The sequence below is a fragment of the Tiliqua scincoides genome, chromosome 3, assembly GCF_035046505.1.
Source record: "Tiliqua scincoides isolate rTilSci1 chromosome 3, rTilSci1.hap2, whole genome shotgun sequence".
NCBI lineage: Eukaryota > Metazoa > Chordata > Lepidosauria > Squamata > Scincidae > Tiliqua > Tiliqua scincoides.
In genome coordinates this window covers 236,762,396-236,784,979 of record NC_089823.1, presented here as the reverse complement: position 1 = coordinate 236,784,979, position 22,584 = coordinate 236,762,396, and the positions used below count along the sequence as shown (strand labels likewise).

The 22,584-nt window shown below is 46.6% G+C and overlaps 1 protein-coding gene across 1 annotated transcript in view; it reads right to left on the bottom strand.

Moving 5' to 3' along the window:
- Positions 1-21,312, bottom strand: part of SLC12A9 (solute carrier family 12 member 9) — a 96,875-nt gene extending 75,563 nt beyond the window's left edge. Inside the window, exon 1 of the mRNA XM_066620897.1 lies at positions 21,123-21,312. Coding sequence (XP_066476994.1) covers positions 21,123-21,312 — 190 coding nt within the window. The remainder of the gene's footprint in view (positions 1-21,122) is intronic.
- Positions 21,313-22,584: the final 1,272 nt, after the last annotated feature.

Genomic DNA, 22,584 nt, shown 5'->3' with positions numbered 1-22,584 from the left:
ATGCAGCTCAACTGGATGGACAGGAGGGGGAGAAGGAGAAGGAGAGGCTAAGTACAGAGGAACTGAGCTGACCTCACAATGCGCTTCCCTCTCTAGTCCTCCAACAAAGCACACTTGCCTCCAGCAATCACAAAGCCATCCCTGACTCAACAGATGGTAACTGAGCACAGAACAAGCAGAGGAAGGCTCAACCAGCCAACCAACCCCACAGGACTGCACCAGTGTCAAGACAATTACCCAGATATACACATACAGGTGCAACCTATTTATCCACGGATTTTTTTATCTGCGGATTTGTCTCAACTCAAATGGGGGGGGGGGACGGGGACTGAAAGTTGCACACACCTTTGCCTCCTTTGCTCTGCACTGGCTTCTGGATCCATTTCCAGGCAGCACAAAACACTGCAAAAAGGCTCTACCTCACACAGGCAGGGAAATAGCCCTGGAGCCATGGAAGAGGTTCCCCTTGCAAAGGAACAGTAACACTCCTGGAGCCCCTGAGCCAGCAAAGAGGCTAAGGAGGGGAAGGGGCCCCCCCCAAAACCTCTGTAGCCGGAACACAGTGCAGCAAGGTGGAACGCTCTCCTCTCTTTCTCTCTCTCTCTCTCTCACACACACACACATATACACACACAGAGGGGCAGGGGCGGTAGTAGCAGAGGGGATTGCTTTAAAAAACCCTGGGAGTGTTTGCTGAATTCCCCCGCCCCCTTAGACTGAGATGGTGCAGGTTCTCCTTGTTCCAGCCTACACAAACAAAGCAGCCCAGCAAGCATGTCTTCCCAGCAAGCCAAAGCAGGAGATTTAGGCTACAAGCCAATCCACACTTTCCTGGAGTAAGCCCCATTGACCAAAATGGGACTTACTTCTGAGTAGGCAGGCATAGGACTGGTCTCTCAGGCTACAATCCTCTCCACACTTTCCTGGGAGTGAACCCCATTGACTAGAATGGGATTTACTTCTAAGTAAAAATGCACAGGACTCTTAAAGGCTCAGCATCCCACCTGTGAAAGAAGCAGGGACAGCCGGCAACAGGGAGGGCTGAGTATGGAGCAGAGGAGGCAGGAGGGGGAGGCGATTGAGAACCACTGCCTTAGTTTCCTTCCAGCCCCAAGTGTCAGGCTGCAGCATATTTGCGTAACTCTATGGAATTTAGCACAACACGTTTTTCTTAATCACACCAGGTCACGGAACAGAACTCACGCGCATAAATAGGCTCCACCTGTACATGCATGCATAGATATTGCATGTTACAGAATGTTCAAAACATTTTCCATGCATTGACTTAACACTCTTCACCACAACAATATGCAAAAATTATTATTCCAGATGGAAGGAAAGTCAGGGATATTGGCTATGCTGCAACTCTTCTCCCTGACATGTCTCTTTGTATGCACAGACTGCATTACTATTATACATGGAGAACATTCAAAGATTGATTCTTCCCAGAACAAAGTGGTACAGCCTAGCAATTTATACAGATATTGCTTGTATAGCCTGGTTCATTATAGGTGGTGGAACTTGAACCCGACTCTCTTCCGTCATGGTTCCAATATCTGACGCAGTGGTATAGCAAGAGAGGGTGCAAAGCACTGTTTCCATTTTGCTCCCCCTGCCCAGAGTGGCTCTGAAGGGGAGGGGCCACTTGCACACTGCAGTGAGGCTCCCTGAAAAACTTAGTGCTTTGCACCCCCTCCAGCTACGCCACTGATCTGACCCTCTCAAACATTACTGATTATATTTATTCCCCACCTTTCTAAGTAATATTCGCTACTTATCTAGAGCATATCTTGATGCAGTGCTTACAACAACCCCAAGTATTTGGGTCTGTCTTATTTAGACTGATAAACTGCCTAACTACCCTCAAGGGCTCAGGGTTGTAAAGCATGAAAATAACAATGAGAAAAACAGCCAATTGACTTTTAAATCAAATATGTATATCTTACAAAACTTACGGGTTGAGCAGGGGGATTGTACTGTTTGTCACTCGTGATCTCTCAACAGCTCTCCAGTGAGTGCTTGATGAAAAGTCACAGAAACACCTTCTACACAACAATCAAAATTGCAACAGACACGGGTGGGAGATTCAGCTTTTCCTCAGTAACAAAATATTGCTGCTTATGTCCTGGAAAATGCAATATTTCTCCCCACAACAGAAGCACTACCTTGAGGGAATAATCTGAATCTCCTGCAGAACAAACTGTCAAGAACAGTAGCTAAGGGCCAGATCCTCTTCACTCCCCCCCCCCGTCCCCACTGATGCAGTGGCGCAAAGATGGCTACCGCTGCAACCTGCCTGGGGCATCCCAGAGGTCGTCGTCCTGTCCCCGTCCCCCCCGGAGGATTGGACTGCCCAGAAATGGACTGAGAATCAGAAGCCACCAGTTCAAAACTGGTCTTTATTGCAAACTCATGAAACAGCCTACACCAAGCCGCTACCATCCTCATTTGTAATATGCACTCATTTGTAATATGACAATGTAAGCAGTAATGTTGGATGGAACAAAAAGGAAAATTCATTCCCATCCAACCTCCCCCCCCCCCCCAAAAGAAATTAATAGGGAAACTGGGCTGTTTCAAAGGTGTAATTTTATTTTTTAAAAGATAATCATAATTCTTCCCACACCTCATATCCTATTTACATCTTCAATTGCATGTCACAAGGAAGCTACAGATGGCCCTCTAACAACCCTATTTGCACCCCCCAATCTTTCTTCCAATGAACACACGCAGTTGGGGGTAGAGACATGGTCATGGGGGAGGGGCTGGTTTGGTACATGAACAGTCAGAAGGGCAATTTTCAGCACAAAAAAGACAGAGGGGAAGTGTTATCCTGTTCATCATGCACCAAATCAGAAGCCCATGTGTTGTTTGGGGGCTTCAGAGGATCACTTCTGATATACTGACCGATCGAAAACTCAACTGCCAATGACACGTTTAAGGTAACTTGGAAGGCAATGTGTAGTTTGGCACAAATGTGCAAGTCTAATGTGTTAAAATTAGTATGTTGACAGTTTTCAATGCCCAGCGGGGTTCTTAACACGTAAACTATATTTATGCTAAGTGCATGCTATTAGTTTAATAAATCTCAAAACACTTACATTACTCCAACAAAAATAATTTATAGGTAAACCTTTGAATTTGTTTAATATAGCATTTAAACCACAATAAGTGTACTTTCTTGTTTTTTTGTAATCCAATATTTCAGTTCCAGTACTTTTGCCTTCTGGAAAAAATTCTGAGATGCAGAGCCCAATCCTATCCAACTTTCCAGTGCCAATGCAACCATGATAGCAGGGCATGCACTGCAGCCTGTGATGGTGGGGGCAATCATGGAGGCCTCCTCAAGGTAAGGGAATGGTTTGTTCTCTTACCTTGGGGCTGCAATGTGGCTGCGTCAGTGCTAGAAGGGTGGATAGGATTGGGTCCACAATATGGATTTTTAGTTTACTGAAATACAAAATCAGATCCCGAATCAGATCGAGATTTAGAGCACCCAAAAATTTCCAGAAATCCCACATCCCTGGTCTGCTTTGCAGGGCTATTGTATAGATTGCTCCAATAGTGTGCATTAAGTGTTTTAAGCGCTATATAAGGATTATCTAGGAGTTACCGTTTACTACATGAAGAAACTGGATCTCCTGGAAACGACCTGACCTGGAGGACCCTCCTTCAACAGCACCCATATCACAAATTTACTAGGCTGCCAGTTCTCTTCCCAGCTCCTCATCCTCAATGTGGGACATAAAACCACCACCCTCAAGGTGGTGGTCAGTAAGGATGACTCACATACTATACACAAAGCATCTTGAACACTCCAATGTATTACATAAATGCTAAGAGTTAAGTGTTCTGTGGAAACCAAATGTTTATGTGGAGATGCCCATTCCACATAAGGCTTATAAACATTCAGTCTCATGGATCATGATGGGGTATAAATGGATTGGGGGAGAGAAAGAGCAGGTGCACACACAGGCACACACCCATCGCTCCTTGATCAGTCCAGGTAGTTTAATCCCTACCAATTTATTTTAACTGGCTGATGAAGATTGCTGTTTATTTTATACCTTTAATGCATGGGGCAAGAGCTGAGCTAGGAACTTCCTGGTTCTTTTAACTGCTACACAGAGCCAGCTGTTCCAGTTCCCTGCAAGAGGCCAACAATCAGAGTGCAAACCCAGAAGTAGGAGGGCAAAATGTGAACCTGGTTGTCTGCTGCATCAGCCAAAGCCTGGCAATCAGACAAACAAACAAGGAACTCTATGTGACTCCACAACCACAGATATTGTGTCAGGGGAAATTACTCATTCCCCAGCACATGGGATTTCCAGCAACCTCGGAGGCACTCATGGGAAAGTGAAAGGAGAGAAAAAGATCAGCTCTCTTGAAAACCATACCATTTCCCAAGAAGCAACATGGGGAAGTTCAGTGTGTCTCCACCCTGGGATTTTTCATGCAAGTTTGGTTTTTTTCTTTTAAGGAAGACTGCCAGAGAAGATCACAGATCTGTCCTGGAACAGAGGCAGCCCTGCTAGACAAAGTGAAGAAGCTGTCTCAGGCAGAAGAATTTTATGGGTCTGGGGAGGGCAAGACAGCCAGTTCTAGTCTATGGGATGCCAGAAGGTCCCACTGAAATGAACAGGAGCTATGAAGGTACACTGTCCTTGCACAATCCCCTTCATTTCAAAGGGGACTGCATGGGAGACATACCCAGTGGATCAGGCTGCATGTAAATTAGTAGGAGCCAGTGGGAGAGGGTGCCCTTTGGAATTTCTGCCTCAGGCACCAATATGTCTCAGGCTCCAGAACTCCCATCATCCTTACAGCATTTCCTATAAGTCAGTAAGGTGTAATAAATTTGTCACTCAACAAACAGGACTCCAGGCTGCCAGTAATTTATTGCTACCATAAAAACTGATAGAGGTTGGGGCTGGTAGCTGTGGTGGCGACTTGTGGACTGTACCACTTCAGGTTGCAGATGAGAGCTACCATCTTTGAATACTTCCCATTGTGAATAATTCCCTCCCAGTAGAAAACTAGCAAACAGGAATCAAGGTGGGCTAGAACCATCTTCCCTTATCCTCTAGGGCAGTGTTTCTCAAACTGTGGGTCGGGACCCATTAGGTGGGTTGCGAGCCAATTTCAGGTGGGTCCCCAATCATTTAAATATTTTATTAGATGCTTCCATGGTATTTGACTGCATCTGAGGAAATGTGACAGATCCGTACTTTGAACAGGCTACTATGAAGATGTTTTTTACTCCTGAGTCAATGTGGGTAGGATAACAGCTTAGGATTGTTAAAAATTTCCTGGCTTGATGATGTCACTTCTAGTCATGACATCACTTCCACTGGGTCCCGAAAGATCATCATTCTAAAAAGTGGGTCCCGGTGCTAAAAGTGTGAGAACAACTGCTCTAGGGTGTTTTTTTGTTTTTATTTTCTTTTAGAACTTATAGGGACTTTTTTCACACAGTAGAGCATTCAAAAACAGTCCTCTTCCCCACCATCACCTGCCAACTGAAAGTATAATCAACTCTACCAACTTATGAGTTGACCACTGCATTCTGCTGAACTCGTAGATCAGAGCTGCAGCTCTCATCACCACAGATTACTTACACACACACACCACTTTAGAGCACTCAAGACATTTCACATACATCACCCTGCAAAGTGACAGCCCAACCCTATCCACACTTCCCTGGGAGTAAGCCCCGTTGACTCTAATGGGACTTACTTCTGAGTAGACATGCATAGGATTGGGCTGTGAGTCAGGGTTACTACCCCCATGTTGGAGCTGGGGATAGATTGATGCTAAAAAACAGTGACTTGCATAAGTGGCTTTAGGAGGTGACAACACAAGCAAAATTCAAAGTGGCAACTTCCTGCTTCATAACTCAGTCTCTCTACCATATACTGTAGGACCTCCCATCTGCCTTTCAAACAAGTCTACCATCAATATACAACCTCAGCAACTGAACCTTATTTTTGCCTGTCAACCAACCAAAACTTTAATCAATTAAATTACTGATTAAAGTCTTTAGAGGCAAGCATGAGAGTGTCCCCCCTTTCAGTGTGCGACCACACAGCTGGCACCATTTCTCCCCCAGCATCCACAGAACCAGTGTTGTGCAGTGCTGAACTAGAACCAGGAAGGCAGGTTCAAATTGCCAGTCAGCCATGAGCTCACTTGGGCCAGGAATCATCTGTCAGGTTAGCCTACCTTCTATGGTAAGGCCACACCTGGAGTATTGTGTCCAGTTCTGGTCGCCGCATCTCAAAAAAGACATAGTGGAAATGGAAAAGGTGCAAAAGAGAGCGACTAAGATGATTACGGGGCTGGGGCACCTTCCTTATGAGGAAAGGCTGAGGCGTTTGGGCCTCTTCAGCCTAGAAAAGAGACGCCTGAGGGGGGACATGATTGAGACATACAAAATTATGCAGGGGATGGACAGAGTGGATAGGGAGATGCTCTCACATAACACCAGAACCAGGGGACATCCACTAAAATTGAGTGTTGGGCGGGTTAGGACAGACAAAAGAAAATATTTCTTTACTCAGCGTGTGGTTGGTCTGTGGAACTCCTTGCCACAGGATGTGGTGCTGGCGTCTAGCCTAGACGCCTTTAAAAGGGGATTGGACAAGTTTCTGGAGGAAAAATCCATTACGGGGTACAAGCCATGATGTGTATGCGCAACCTCCTGATTTTAGAAATGGGCTAAGTCAGAATGCTAGATGTAGGGGAGGGCACCAGGATGAGGTCTCTTGTTATCAGGTGTGCTCCCTGGGGCATTTGGTGGGCTGCTGTGAGATTCAGGAAGCTGGACTAGATGGGCCTATGGCCTGATCCAGTGGAGCTGTTCTTATGTTCAGGATTGCTGCAAGTATAAAATGGGGGGAGACAAAGAAGGAGGAACCATGTGCTTCACCTGAGCTTCTTGGAGGAAGGATGTGATTAATAAGAAGATTATTTAGGACATCAACACTTTGCAACATTTCACAGCCCTTTTGAAAAAGTGAATTCCAAAAGAGCCTAGTATGTGTGCCACATCCCCTATTTCTGGTAACACATGGGAAACTAACTGTGCGGCAGGTCTGCACTAAGGATACACGCCCAGCATGACAATTTCTCTGCCCCAATCTCCTCCTGATCAAAGCAGTAGCAGGTTAAGGCCAACACACCCCAACCTAGCAAAACAGCCATGGACAACTCAGAATGACGAATGTGTTTGGCATATTTCACACTAGAGCACATGGATAAAACCTTTCAGTTTTAACAAGGTTAAACAAGTTTTAACAAGGTTCAGGGTTAACAAGGATAACCCAAACTGACTCTCAGTCACTTGGGGATGGGGATAATTGAACATTACCAAGGAAGGCTGATGAGATTGGACCGGAGAAAGCCTGCTTGCTATGGGTGGGAAGGGACGCTTGGACGGTGAACATGACACTGAGGGGCTCCTTGTTCCCATTAGTCCAGAGCAAATCAATTAAGCAATAAGAGGACTGTTCTTTATTCCCTCCCCAACCACGTGGACTGAGCAAAGTGAGCTTGCCAATTTCTTCCCTGCTAGAAGAGTCACAAGCCGAACTCTGCCCTCTGCCAGAACTAAGCACCATCAGTGCCTTCCTACAGGCTGGGGCGTCCAGGGACACAGGTTGGCCTGCACACCAGTGTCATAAGACGATAGGAGTCACTGGCAGACTAGCCGTTACATCAATCCTGTTATTCTACAGTGGTCTGATCAAAATGCTTGAGAAAGGCTGTAAGGCATCCACACCCAGCCTCCAACAGTTAGTCATACATTGAGCATTGGGATACACAACTCCTGCATTATAGACGCTCCTAGTAGCAGAGAACTCCACTATTTAAATCACAGAAGTGGCAAGGACTAGACAGCCTCGCTGTGTCTAGAGGACCAATCTGGAAACTGGCAAAGATAATGCTCTTCTGCCAAGCTTCTTAAACTCATAGAAATTCAGTACAGTATATGTTATTCATACAGTGCATTACAATTATCTTGTTCTTGGCTTTCAATGCATTCTTCCAAATTAATATTTTGATTTACCGTAGATACTCACATATAGTATGTAAAATTTTGGCCAAGTAATCCAGCTCCAATTCTCACTTCGCCTTATCTCCGGGTCAATCAGAGGGCAGAGCCTTTCAACTCTGAACAGTTTCTGGCTCAGGCAGGCACCTCTTGCCCATCAGAAGCAATACAGAGATCATTTCTCTAGTAACTTCCCTGGGAAATTCCAGCCAAAGTTAACCTTTTATTCTCCTCCATTCCCTTTTGCTGCCGCAACCTGGTTCCTTTTTGCAAATGCAGGCATTTGGCAGAGGTCTTTTTTTTCAACACCAGGATGGGATCCTCCTTTCCATTAGAAATAAAGTCCCAGGCTACAATTCAGTGCACCATTACTTAAGAATAACACCCATGGAAAGCAGTGGGTCTACTTCTGAGAAAAAAGGGTTGCAAATATATGCAGCTTCATCTCTCTCTACTGTGAATTGAATTGCACACTCTCAATTATGTGTTATGGGTTGTATGTTGTATGTAGAGCTTCTGGCTTAACACACCAGACACCTTAAAGGTGGATTTGATTCATGGATCTCCTGCAGTGGTTCCCAACCTTTTTCACTTGCATATCCCTTGGCAGGCAGCCCATTTCCATAAATTGTACCCTTCATTTTAGCAAAATGTTTGTTTTCATAGAGAGGAGATGAGGGCTTGTATACAAGCCCTCATCTCCTCTCTATGAAAACCCAGACTTCATGTATTCATCACATATTTTCTCTTTTCATCTGTTTGAAGAACAAAAGACTCTGCCTTTGCACTGTTTTGCACCAGAAGTGTCCTGAGAAATTCTGGGTGATTGATCACTTTCCATATTATGTTTCAGCTTTTGTACTATGCTGGTTTTCAGTCACTGGTTCATACTTGAATTGATGACCAAAAACTAGCTATTGGTGGGGCTTGCACAGCCAACTAGATACCTCCCTTCCTGCCTTGCTGGTCCTTGCAAGGCATTCTGGAGCATGACTTGCCTTTTTCTGCCATTATTCCATTCTTTTTCAAGTACCCCTAAAGGTCCTGTTGAGTGTCCCTGGGAGCACATGAATACCAGGTTGGGAACCACTGATTTATTGGTATGTTGTTTACAGTGCACTTAGTGTTTACAAAAAGGTGGTAAAGACCAGAATTTAAAAAGAATAAAAAATGATCTTCAACTATGTTTTTAAAAAACTAGAGACTACAGTTCTTAGGTAACAATTAGAGGTAGGTTATTTTTCAGGATCTGGCCTCGGGTAAAATCAGACAAAACTATAGTCAGACACACACACACACCCAAGTTTAACCCCTGACTTATCCGAGCGTCATAGAAAATTCCACGATTTTTGGCTCAAAACCTGCCCTTGACTTATCTGTGGGATCGACTTATAGGCAAATATCTGCGGTATGTTCTTTCTTCTTATGAAGCTGCTTTGGAGAGTAAAGTGTCCCCTACAGGAGCAAAAGACAAAGCATGCCACAAACAGCAGATATAGGATCATAAAATATCTTCTATAAGTTATGCCAAAAGCACATCAGATTTTGCTGAGGGAAAAGCTGAAACCCACCCCATCCCAAAATCCTGTATAGATTATGTTTGCCAAAACTTGTTTATTCTGACTATGGTATTAGCTACCAGGCTGGAGTAGGGGAGGAGCTACACAGGCCACTGAAAACCCCCCCCCCACCCCCACCAACCACTACTGGAAATTGCTATCAGCTGCTGCTCTGGCTTTGGGATTTCACTGACATGCCAGTACCTTCACAGCTATGGGGACTAGAAACTTGCAAAGATGATGATCCAAGCCCATTCGCAAACAATCCAGGAAGCATGCTGAAGATAACTGTGTATCTATGTAATTAAAGAATTTCCAGCCCACCTTTCAAGTTAAAAGCCTCATAAAGTGTTGTTAATAACAACAACAACAATAATAATAAACAATGTAAAAGAGGCAATTAAACTAGATAACTTACCAGTAAAACAAAAGACACTAGAGTTGTTGCAGACAGAATGGGAGGACTTTCCTTGTCACAGAATGACTGCTAACAACTGCTAAAGCTAGTTACCGATTCCTAAGCCAAATGCACAAAAGAACAAAAGCACAAGGTGGGATTTCTTCAGAGAATTATTGGGGTGGGGGAAGTTTTCTAGCCCAAAACTGTTGCTCTGAAGTTCTCGAACAGTTCAACCTAGGCAAAATTAATGGAAGTGCAATTCACATGAATTGCTCACAGAATTAAACCCAAACAAAGAGGCTTACCAGACAAATACTGTCATTCTAGATCACTCAAGTGGGCCAAGCCACATGCTGGCAGTCAAGATACCAGCTCCATCAAAAACCATATAAAAGCTGTGCACTCCAAACAACAGAATCCAGCAAGAGACTGGCAAATGCATTTCTTGGACAAGTATGTCATATGCCTTGTTTTGAATTAGCACCTTTTCAGAATAGTGGAGTTGGGGTGTAGAGAATTCTTATTTAAAATGCAAGTGGTTGATAAGCAGGGCACGGATGATCAGTACTGTACTCACAAAAAAAGTCAACCCCCTTGTCATTCCCAGCACACACACTTTATTGTACCCAGCGGTGTGGAATGATTGTGTAGCCCGGTGCCAAGCTCAAAATGTTGCCCCGGAAGTGATGTCACAACCAGAAATGATGTCACGTCTGGGATTTTTTAAAAGTGAAAATTGGGAGGAATCCACCTCCTGCCCCCAGTGGCTAACCACCCACTTGCTCTGCTGCCCCCCCCGACAAAATCAAATTTAATTACATTAAATAAATAAAAAAGTGTGCCCCTTAATGGTTTGAAACACTGCTGGGATGAAGAGGGATGGTTATTCTCCCCCTGCTAAATATAAGAGGAGCACCCCTTGAAAACGTGCCTTTTTACCCAGTTAGCAAGAGTAGCTGTACTATGATACATGGAAATGAGAGCTGCCTCATATTAACACCTTCTTGGTTTCATGCTGTATCATGATAACATGTCATTGTAACATGTCAATAACATGATAACACACCATTGGCTCTCAGAACAATCAATCTCATTGGTCAGTTTTGAGTTAAGAAAATCCACTTGCCATAACTGCCATAAGGCAGTTGTGTTTTCTTTTTATGGTTAATTGGCCATAACGTTTGAGAGAATACAGATATTCCAATGCAGTTTGTTTCTTTGCATTCAGCATTAAATTACCTTTCCAATGATATATAACATGATGGTATTATTCATACATACCAAGATTTTCACAATTTTGGTCACTAGTGCCAAGCTCAGCTTGTTGCCCCCCCCTAAAGCTTGATGCCTGGTGCAACTGCTACCCCCTGCACCCCCTTAGCTACGCCACTGATTGTACCACATGAACAAAATCTACCTAGAATATTCTATGTAGAATTATTATAGCGAACCTACAGTCCAAACCTATGCATATCTAATCAGAAGTAACTCCCATTATAGTCAACGGGGCTTACTCCCAGGTAAGTGTGGATAGGATTGTAGCCTCAGACTCCCGGACCTCTGAAAGAACAAAATCAAGTGAGGGCTTAGTAGAAAAGCATCTGAAACTTGCATCTGAAACTTTTTTAAAAAAATTAACCAGTTAAAGAGCTAAAGTGTTATTTAAATGTCAACTCTGCTTTTCCATAAAATGCCTGAGACAGCTTGCAGAACATAAACATAGTTATATTACTCCTGTCCTTCCTCCAAGGAGATCATGCCAGGATACAAGGTTCTCCCCCGCATCCTTATAACCCCATGGGTAGATCAGAGAGAGGCGGAGAGAAAGTGCCTGGCCCAGGGTCATCCAAGTGAGTTTCATGGTTGTTGGAGGATTTGAACCCCAATCTCCCTGAGCCTAATGTGCCATTCTCACCACTACACCCCACTGGCTCTCAGTAAAACATAAAACAAAACATCACAGATAAAATGAGAGCACTATAGCCACAGAAGATAAAGAATCCAGGTGCAATACTCATAAAACTCCTATAAAACAGCAGCAATAAAACACCTGAACACACAAAATTAAAAACCTGGGAAAATAAGAACATAAGAGCCCCACTGGATCAGGCCATAGGCCCATCTAGTCCAGCTTCCTGTATCTCACAGCGGCCCACAAAATGCCCCAGGGAGTACACCAGATAACAAGAGACCTGCATCCTGGTGCTGTCCCTTGCATCTGGCATCTTCATAAAAGTGTCTTTATGACATGAACATGAGCACCAGGCACTCAGAGGTAAGAAGGACATTCCACACCCAGGGTTACCCTACAGAAAGGCCCCTTGGCCAGTCTATTGCCCACTCACTGAACCACAGTGGGGAGCCCAGGGAGGCAAACCCTTAAAAAAGAGCTTACAGCACTGCAAGTTCACACAGGAGCAGGCAGTTCCGGAAGATTTCTGGTTCCAAACAGGACTGCAGAGAGGCTGGCTGGGCCCCAGGGAAGGTTTTTAACTGAGGCCCTTCAGGGTCTACATTAAATGACTTATCAAATGTTTGAAGTGTTCAGGACATTGAAGAGCATTTAAAGACTCAGTTAGAAAATTGAAAACAATGAATTCACTTTGGAATGATTTAATAACTTCTGATCACAACAACTTTTTGAGGCTTTTTAAAATCAAAAAGTCATTGATCACATCTCCAAAATCAATTAGTCAACCTAAACAAGCCTCAGTGCTCAAAAGTGATAAATCACTTAGCCTATCCAGTGATGTGGCGGACTGGACATAATTCTTGACCAACTTCATTTTGCTAAAACTTCTCCGTTTCAGCTGTCAGTAGTCACAGAATATGGCAATATCTGAAAACGTTTCACAAAGATCATTTTGCGCAATTTGGTCCAATGAGTCACATGATCAAAGAAGCAAATTCCTTGATTGACCACCACATCGCATTTTGCTTGCCACCCAAGCGAGAAGCTGCCTCTGCCTGCAGCCTCCCTCACACTAGCACAGGAGCAGGCTGGGCAGCAGGGAAGGGTGCCAGCAAGGGCCCTCTCCCTCCCAATGCCTCCAGGGAGGGGCCAGCCAACAAGAGCTCTCCACTTCCAGCCCCGCATGTTCTCATTACTGGCCAGATCTGTGCCTTTAAAATTAGCTGCCTTGGGCACCAGATCCTCCCCTATCTTCCCTGCTCCTACCATGCCCAGATGAAGCATCCCAGTTGCCTTTTGCAACTGAGATATGCTTCAGGGTATGTGGGAGCCAGAAAGGTGGGGGGGGATTGTTCCTGCTCAGTTCCTGTAGTGACACCCTGGCTGGGTTCAGAGTGGCCATAGCAATGTTGCCAACTGATCCCTGGACACCATGGATGGCAGCCCTACTTGGGGTCCCCAACAAATTATCCCCAATAACCCCACCCTCTTCAGGGCCCTGGCCCGAATAATCTAGGCCTAGGGCTTTTAAACTAAGCACCACCAGGTTGAATTTTGTTAAGAAATGCTTGGGAAACCAGCGGAGATTTCAGCTCTGGCAAAGTGTATTCTCTATAACCCTGACTGCCACCTGTTAAACCAGCTGAAGTTTCTGAGAGGTCTTCAAGGACAGCCTCATATACAAGGCATGGCAGTAGTCAAGCCTGGCTGTAGAAAGCTCAAACACAATGCACTCCTTTATGCAGAGTCAGATTGTTGGTCTACCTAGCTTAGCCTTAGCAGTGGCCCTCCAGGGTTTTCGACACCAGCCTTTCCCAGACCTATCTCAAAATGCCTGGAATCAAACCCAAGGTCTCCCATACATCAAGTATGTGCTTTGCCAGGAGTGACAGCACTCCCTTGTTAACCACTATGTGAATAACCATGGCCTGGTGTGGTTGCAATCAGCACACCAGCCTAAGCTACGTAATAGAGTCTCTGTCTCTAGATTTAGAGCCAATCTGGACTCACACAAGTCCTGTTTCTGCACAATCCACTTCTTGCACTCATGTGAAAAAGCCCTCTGAATACCTGCAATAAAACAGTTTTAGCGGAATTGACAAGAGGCCTTTTAATCTAGCAGCGCCACAATCCTTCTTCGGGTGCTTTGAGCTCAAAAGGCACTTGACAGATATCAAAACATATTTTCAAACACACCCATCTTCACTTCTACCACGTTGAGACACAAGATTTCTACAGCTTCACCCACCTGATGAAGCAGGCTCTAGTCCCAAAAAAACTGTAAGCCACAATAAATCAGCACAGTTTTAAGGGCGACACAAGAAAGACCTTGAGGCCAGTTCCAAGAGACTTTTCTGCCCAACTGGCCCCAGGACTGACAGCCCAATCCTATCTGTGTCTACTCAGAAGCAAGTTCCACTGAGTTCAATGGAACTGACTCCCAGGAAAGCATGCTTAGGATTGCAGCCTGACTCACATTCAAGTGAGTTTTTTTTGGAGGAGGCAGCTCAGATGATAAAGGCAGCAATAAAGGAAACTCATTCAGAGCTGGGGAGAAGGACCAGGATACCCCATGCACTATGAACATAGCCACCCTTCATTGTGTGGGGCCAGATTGCAAAGTATTGCCCAAACAGCCCCTGCAAGAGATTCCTGCAGCTCTCCTCCTGGAATTAATTTCCACAACAGTCAGGGCAGCACTTGCTTAGCGCCCAGAAGGTCCCCAGGTAAAACCCTGGAATCTTGCATGAAGGTCACAGGCAGGAAGGCATCAGAATGGACTGTAGGTCTGAAGCGCTTTTCACAGAGGAAAGAGACAGGCCCTACCCAGAAGGCTCACAGTTTGAAAGAGTCCCAAGGCAGACAATGGAGCACAGAAACAAAAGTGGAAGTGCAAAAGATGTGTGTGGGGGGGGGGGGAGGAGATGCTTTGCTTCCACATAGGCTTACCAGGGCAGTGTTGTAGCTTAGAATGTGGACTTGCTGGTTGAGCCACAGGCTCCATGAATAGGCAGGCTTTGAAGAGGAATTTAAAGGGGGGGAAAGAAGGTGGCAACATGGAAGGTGGTACCAGGCATAGGAGGCTGCAAGGGAGAAGGGCAGGGGCACCTGAGGGATGGGTCACCTTTGGATGACTGAGGATGGTGGAACTGGATGGGTGAAGGTCAGAGGCAGGGATGCATCAGGCCATGGGGGGGGGGTCAATGCCATGGAAGGCTGTAGAGATATGGTTGAGAAACTTGGGTGGGATCTGGGAATAGATACAAAGCTAGCATTAGGAATCTAATGGTGGACATGATGCCTTCAAGTTGAACAGGGAGGCAGATTGTTTTTGCAACCAATTGCTGGCTAGAGGTGAGGATACTGAGGTAAGACCAGAGAAGAATATAGAAACTGAAGAAGATATGCCCAAGGCAAAGACAAGACTCCTGCTTGCAGAGCTGGAGAGTAGCAGCCAGTCACTAAATTGGACAAACAGAAGCTCTGCTCATTCAGGCCATCTAGTCCAGCATCCTGTTTCCCACAGTGACCCTCACCAGCTGCCTCTGGTGAGCCCACAAACAGGAAAGCAAAGCAGACCCTCTTCCACTATTGCTCCCCCGCACCAAGACAGACTGAAGCAGGAGGGAGCACACAGCCATCATGACAAACAGCCATCGATAGACCTGTCCTGCATGAATTTGACAGTGCCCCTTTGAAGCCATCAAGCCAGTGGCTATTACCATATCTAGTGGCTGGGAATTCCATAGTCAGTCACATGCTGTATAAAGAGGCACTTCTTTTTGAACTCCTGAATCTCCTACAAATCCACTTCATTGGATAACGCCTGATTCTAGCCTTGTGAGAGGGGAAATTCATCTCAGTTCACTCTCTCCACATCATGCATCGTTTGATAAATCTCAGTCATGACCTCCACTCACTGGCTTCTTCCCCCCCCCCAAGGTAAAAAGCCCAGAATGTTGTTGTTTTTCCTTGTGAAGAAGCTGCTCGAGTCCTTCAATAATTTTGGTTGCCCTCTTTTCAACTTCTTTCAGCTCTACAATATCCTTTCTGAGATTTGGCAACCAGAACTGGACCCAGCATTCCAGATGCAGTCACATCAGTGGTCTGACTCAACAGAATGCAGTTTTGATGTGTAAGAAGCTCAGTTTATGAGGAAAACACTTCCACAATCACCTGGGTGAACGCCATCAGGCCTAAAGCCAATCGGCCAGCCACTCCCTCTCGGAAAACAAAAGGAACTCTCAGAATTGGCTTGTCACTCCTTTGTCTTGGGCACTGTGGACATGCAGACCACTTCCTGGGGATACAGAGGGTGCCCGCTTGCAACCTGAACCTGTTTGGCAAATGGCTACTGAACGCCCATTGCTGGAGAGCCACAACAGGGAGGAAGTTCTTTCCTTCAAGTCCCCCTGTGGACTTCTCAAAGGCATCTTGATGGCTGCTGTTGAAAAGAGGATGCTGAATCTTTAGTCTGCTCCAGCATTCTGCTCTTCTTGTGTTCTGATGAGACAGTGCCAAAATGAGACAGGGCCATCCAGTTTCTGTTCCAGTCCAGAATTTGCAAACAATGACCGTGACTCTCCCCCCCCAACCTTCTCACTTACTCAACACCAAATTGCAGCCAGCACTCTATTCCAGATCCAGTAAGACATTAATCAAGACAAACAGAACATAACGGGAACATAACAATTGCAAAGACCCCTGTCTGGCCCAAGTCCCTAAGGGACCGAGCCCTTATTGCTACCAGCACTTACTGGCACACACACTTCATTTTCCCAACTGCCATGGCAAAGTTGAACTTGACTCTGTGCAAAAGGACCTTCAGATCGATCATCAAGAATCAGGAAAACAGGTGAGTTTGCTTCCACTCAAGCAGACACCTTGCAAGACAAGCGTTAAATGCAAAGCTCTGAGGAAGTCGTAGAAACTACAATTGCTCAAGGACCAAAGGGGTTTTCAAATCCTACTCTGCCACACAGTTATTTGATGACCTTGGCCAAATCTCTATCACCTGCCTTAGTCTCTTGAGCTGCAAAATGGAGATTAACGCCTTCAGAGGAAATTCAGGTAATTGAGTTAGCAGTTGGTGTGTGCCAACATTTTGGAATCTCAAGTAGCAAAACGGGCCAGGGATGGTGACTGGGCCCAAACAGACTGCCATTTATCAATGAAATCTTACCGTGGTGCACATATTACTACTGTACTTGGTAAAGGGGCTGCCTGGGCTGGTCTGCACATGCATCAGAAGGAGGTGATGGGAACCTGAGTTCAGAGACTAGACAATACCAGACTAGGCTGCAGGAAAGGAGTAACCTTTTTCATGCTTCTTCTTGTCTTGTAAAAACACTCAGCAAGTAAGAGACCAGCCCATCAATTGAGAAAGAGTCTCACTATTTTTGTTTTTAAAGTAGCAATGCACTTAAAACTGACCTGCATGCAACAGCCTGCATGGTATACTCCTTTCTATCATCTCTACCACCTCATTCTCTGTTCAGCAGTGCATACATGTTCCAAACAACACAGTCCTGGAACGAGCTGGAATCCCTAGCATGTATGCACTGCTGAAACAGAGACGCCTGCCTTGGCTCGGTCATGTCGTGAGAATGGATGATGGCCGGATCCCAAAGGATCTCCTCTATGGAGAACTCGCGCAAGGAAAGCGCCCTACAGGTAGATCACAGCTGCGATACAAGGACATCTGCAAGAGGGATCTGAGGGCCTTAGGAGTGGACCTCAACAGGTGGGAAACCCTGGCCTCTGAGCGGCCCGTTTGGAGGCAGGCTGTGCAGCATGGCCTTTCCCAGTTTGAAGAGACACTTGGCCAACAGTCTGAGGCTAAGAGACAAAGAAGGAAGGCCCATAGCCAGGGAGACAGACCAGGGACAGACTGCACTTGCTCCTGGTGTGGAAGGGATTGTCACTCCCGAATCGGCCTTTTCAGCCACACTAGACGCTGTTCCAGAACCACCATTCAGAGCGCGATACCAGAGTCTTTCGAGACTGAAGGTTGCCAACACCACCTCATTCCACTTACATGTGTGGATCAGGTCTCTGTTTTGTTCTGAGCAGGGATGTAAGGTGGGTGGGAAGGCAGGGCCCCCCCCACCAAAGTCCTTCAAAAAGCCCCGCTGTGCTCATGGGTTGTGTGTGCTTGCACCCCGCACACATGGTGGCGTTTTTTCAAAGGGCTTTGGTGGGGAGGCTCTACCTCACCTACCACACATCCCTGGTTCTGAGAAGGAGCAAGGAAACTTTGTAACACCACTTGTGCCTCTGATCATAAATTCAAAGGAGTGATGCAATGATTCTCAGCACTTTGCAGGGTAAGTTCCCAGGCAGTAAACAGCCATCTGTATTTACCCAGTTGCTGTTTGTACCAGTACAGCAGGAAACTTCTCAACATTTGGCAAGACAGACAATTGGTTTACTAAGGAGTCCTTAAGTGCCCTCCTTCCTGCTGTTTGCAAGCAGATCCCATGTGACTGAGCTGTGTCTAGAATCAATGTCTCCACACTGCAGCCCCGGGGACATATCCAGCTCGCCAAAAGATTTTATCTGACCCTCAACCATTTGTCTTTTTTGCCATAGCATTTACTAATGTTTGACATTTTTACTCATTACATATCATTTCTCAGTTTAAGTATGGCATTATTTCTTTGCAATTGTCACATTTTTCTATTGTTCTGAATCACATCATGCTGATTACAAAAAATATCCCAGTAAAACTTCTTTATTCACTTAAATTTCATTCATTCATTTATAAAACTGATTTTTTTTTTTCAGCCAGCAAAAATGTACAAAATATACAATGTGGGTATGATGTGGCCCTCGTACTGCAAAGTTTGGAGAGCCCTGGTCTAGAAAATCCAGCTGCGGAGGCAGGCAGTCACACTGGTGCTCCCAATGGATTCAGCACCCCCAGTCACAGGTAAGCAGCATGTTGCCTGGAAACTGACAGACCAGGAAAGCCCAAGTTCAAATGCGGAGCCATGAAACAAACCCGGTGATCTAGGCACTGTCTCTCAGCCTAATCTACTTCATAGGGTTGTTCATAGGGGAAAAGGAGGGAGCAGAGCCATTGTACAACCCTCAGCTCCTTGGAAGAAGTACAGAAAAAAAACAAAAACATACCTGTATATATTTTCTCACACTTACTTACAAGGAAAAAGGGGCTACGTTATCTGGACAAAAATATGATGACAAGAGCAGTGGGAAAGAGTGTGGGGATAACAGCAGCTTGTAAACAAATCTTCAAAGCTACCAGTCCACTTTTATTTTTAAAATAGCCTGCCCCTCCCCCAGTCACTTTTGCCACATCAACACTTAGAAATCAAAACTGCATGGTTGCCTATTTCCATTTCAAACTGACCCCAAGAGTCCAATATCTAATATTTTCAAATCTGTTACAGAGGGTCAGAGCTCCTGAAGAAGTAGCCGTTACTATAATTGCTATTGGCCTTGGATTTTATGAATTAGATTAAGACAGAAGGGCTGAAGTTAAGATTTGAAGGGGGACTCTGTTTAGGGTATCAGATGGTGAGTCAATATGATGGGAACCAATTGTTAGATTAGGTCTGGGGCCATAATACAGCAACACCATATTCCAGGAGCCAAGGCAAACAGGTGCTGGGGAACTCAAGCTCCTGGCAAAGAAAGGCCAACTTAGATGGTGCTCACCAGCTAGGATTTTAAGAGTACCAGATTACTTAGAAGAGGAAAGAAGGGCCCTGTATTTGGGTGCTTGGACTCCAGGTTTAACTAGTTATGGGTAACTATAGGGATTAGGCAGGACCTCATGAAGCCAAGGTAATCTGAATATTTATGGAGCCAAGATAAATGGATGTCACACATTCTCAACAAGGCAACAAATCTGCACCTGGGTTACCCTACTTCAGACCCCACAGGTATCAGTGATCAGTGCAAGAGGCCAGTGCTTCACCCCCATGATGGACCTCCTCCCATGCAGTGGGTGGGGCAATGACCCTGGTGGTGGGTGTGGTGATGTACCATTGCCCCACCCCACTGATTTTCTGGCTATACCTTTTGATAGAACAAATATTTCAATGTAGTTTTTTCATTGCATTCTGTTGTACATTACACAACAAATGGTATATAACACAATGGCATTATTCCTACAAACTGTGATTTTAGCTATTTTAGTCACCAGTGCGTGTCAGCCCCACATGCATGACATTTGCACTCCTTGCACCCCCCTAGTGATGCTACTGTACACAATTCAGAACTTTCCAAGCACACAGAAAACACCAGGAAGAAAGCTCTACCAGAATGCTTCTCCCTGACCTGCTAGGTTACTACATTAAGGAAAGATATACTTAGTATACAAGAGCATCTAATTACAGTACATAATGGCCCCAGACACAAACTAACTGCCTGAGCAGGAAAGGGTGCTAAAGTAGATAATTGGCACAGTGGCACAGGAAGGATGTCACGCTATGGGGCAATATGCTCAAAGGGTTAGCAGGCCGCAGATGAGAAAGTGGGTGCCAGATTACCTGGGATTGCTCCTGGGCAGGGCTCAGCGGGAACCACCTGGGGCGGCCTGCCAACTAATTGTGGAACTTGTTTCCTTGTACAGGTTCACGAATGTGAGACAGCAACACAACCACCCTAATGATATTTAAACACATACGCCTAAGGATTTTTCCAAAAAGCGGCACAGTGCATTGTTGCAACCATTCTTACAACAGCCTTGCAAAGCAGACCAGCAGAGCCAACAGGGGGGAAGGGAAAAAGACTGAAAGGTCTTGACTTGCCCAAAGCCAGCAAGTGAATTCATTTGGCTGAGAAAGTTCCTTACCAGGAACTTCCACGAACTTGTGAAAGAGCCAAGGAGTGGCGTAGCTAAAAGGGGTGCAAAGCACCAAGGCAAAGGCCCTGGTGGTGTACCTAGAGGGCGTAAAGCACCAAAGCAAAGGCCCCAGTGGTGTTGCTAGAGCAGGGGCAAAGTGAAAGCACCAGGGCAAAGTCCCCGGTGGTGTAGCTAGAGGGGGGCAAAGCACCAAGGCAAAGGACCCTTCCCCGGTGGCATAGCTAGAGGGGAGCAAGGTACCACGTTGGGCAGGGAGCCTCCCCTGGGAGGCTCCCAGCCCAACTTGCTGCCTCGCCCCCTCTAGCCACGCCGCCGGGGAGGGCCCCCGGTGCGAATCCGGCGCCGGGAAGGCTGCACCGACTCACCGAGGCGCAGGAAGAGCACCACGCTGAACATGGAGAGCAAGGTGGGCACCACCACGCCCAGGAAGGTGGAGAGCTTGCGGGCTCCCGCAGCCCGCGCCCCCCGCGGCTCGCCCTCCAGCGAGATGCTGCTGCACAGGCGGTAGGTCAGCAGCGGGCTCCGCTCCGACGCGCCACCCTGCCGGCCCGGCATGATGCTCGCCCAGACACCGCCGCGCAGCCCGCACCGGCACCGAGGGCGCCCGCCAGCCGCCGCCCCCTGCCAGACGCGCCGCCCCCGGCACGCCCGCTCCGGCTCCGCGCCGCGCTGGGGCGGCCACGTTGCTGCACGCTCGCAGCTCTTGCTCGCCCAGCGGCGCCGGGGGTCTGCTCGGGAGTAGGCTCCAGGCACGGGACTTGCCCGAGGGTCTACTCGGGAGAAAAGACCAGCCGAGGTCCTTGCACGGAACTTGTCTGATAGTCTACTCAGGAGTAAAGACTGGTGAGCGCCATGCACGGAACTTGCTTGAAAGTCTACCCAGAAGTAAAGGTCAGGTGAGATCCATGCAAGGAACACCCCCCTCCCCGAAAGTCTACTTGGGAGTAAAGACCTGCTGAGGTTCACAAGCGGAGCTTGCCCCAGGGTCTACTCGGGCGTAAAGGCCTGGTGAGATCCATGCACGGAACCTCTTTCCTGGGCAGGCTGCGAGCCTTGCGCGCCTACTCACAAGTAAGTTCTCTCAGGTGCAGCCCCCCCACCCCAGTGCATGTTTCCTCGGGAGTAAACCTGATTGAAATCAATGGATCTCCCTGCCAAGTGAGTGCGCACATCACCTAGTTGCATGCTGGCTTCCCACATCATTGCTTCGCCAACACGTGTTGCTGTGTTCTCCCAGGCACACTAGCCCATGCTCCGAAGCACATTCCACAAATAGTGGCCTTGGATCAAGTGGCCGGGCTTTGATCCTTGCCTACTGATACAGGAGAGAAACCTGCCCAGCAGGTGGGGAGGCAGGTGAGGCAGAGCCTCCCCACTGCAGTCCTTCGAAAAGTGCCACCATCATGTGAGGCTTGCAAGCACTTACACAATCCACGTGCTCCCGTGCCTGGCTTGTGAGTGCTCTGATGAGGAGTCTCTGCCTCACCTGCCTCCCCACCCACCACATGGCATGCCCCTGCTGATCAGCTGCAGGTCCATTCTGCACTGGCAAAAAAGTTGACCTGCCTCCATTTGTTTTGGCAACATTTGGGCCTTTAGCTGCTGCCTGGCCAGTAAGAAATGAAACAGGCTTAGCCTTTGCAAGACTGTGAGCTAATAGTGACATCATCTCTTCACCTGCTGAATTCCTGCCAGCTCTTAAAGGAGTTCATACCGAAGAGCAAAGCACAACCTGAAACCCCACACTCAGGAGGCTGCCATTTTTCAGCCAGCCCCTTATCTGCACCTTTAACAGCAATATTTCTGAGTGCCTATTTCTCAGTAAGT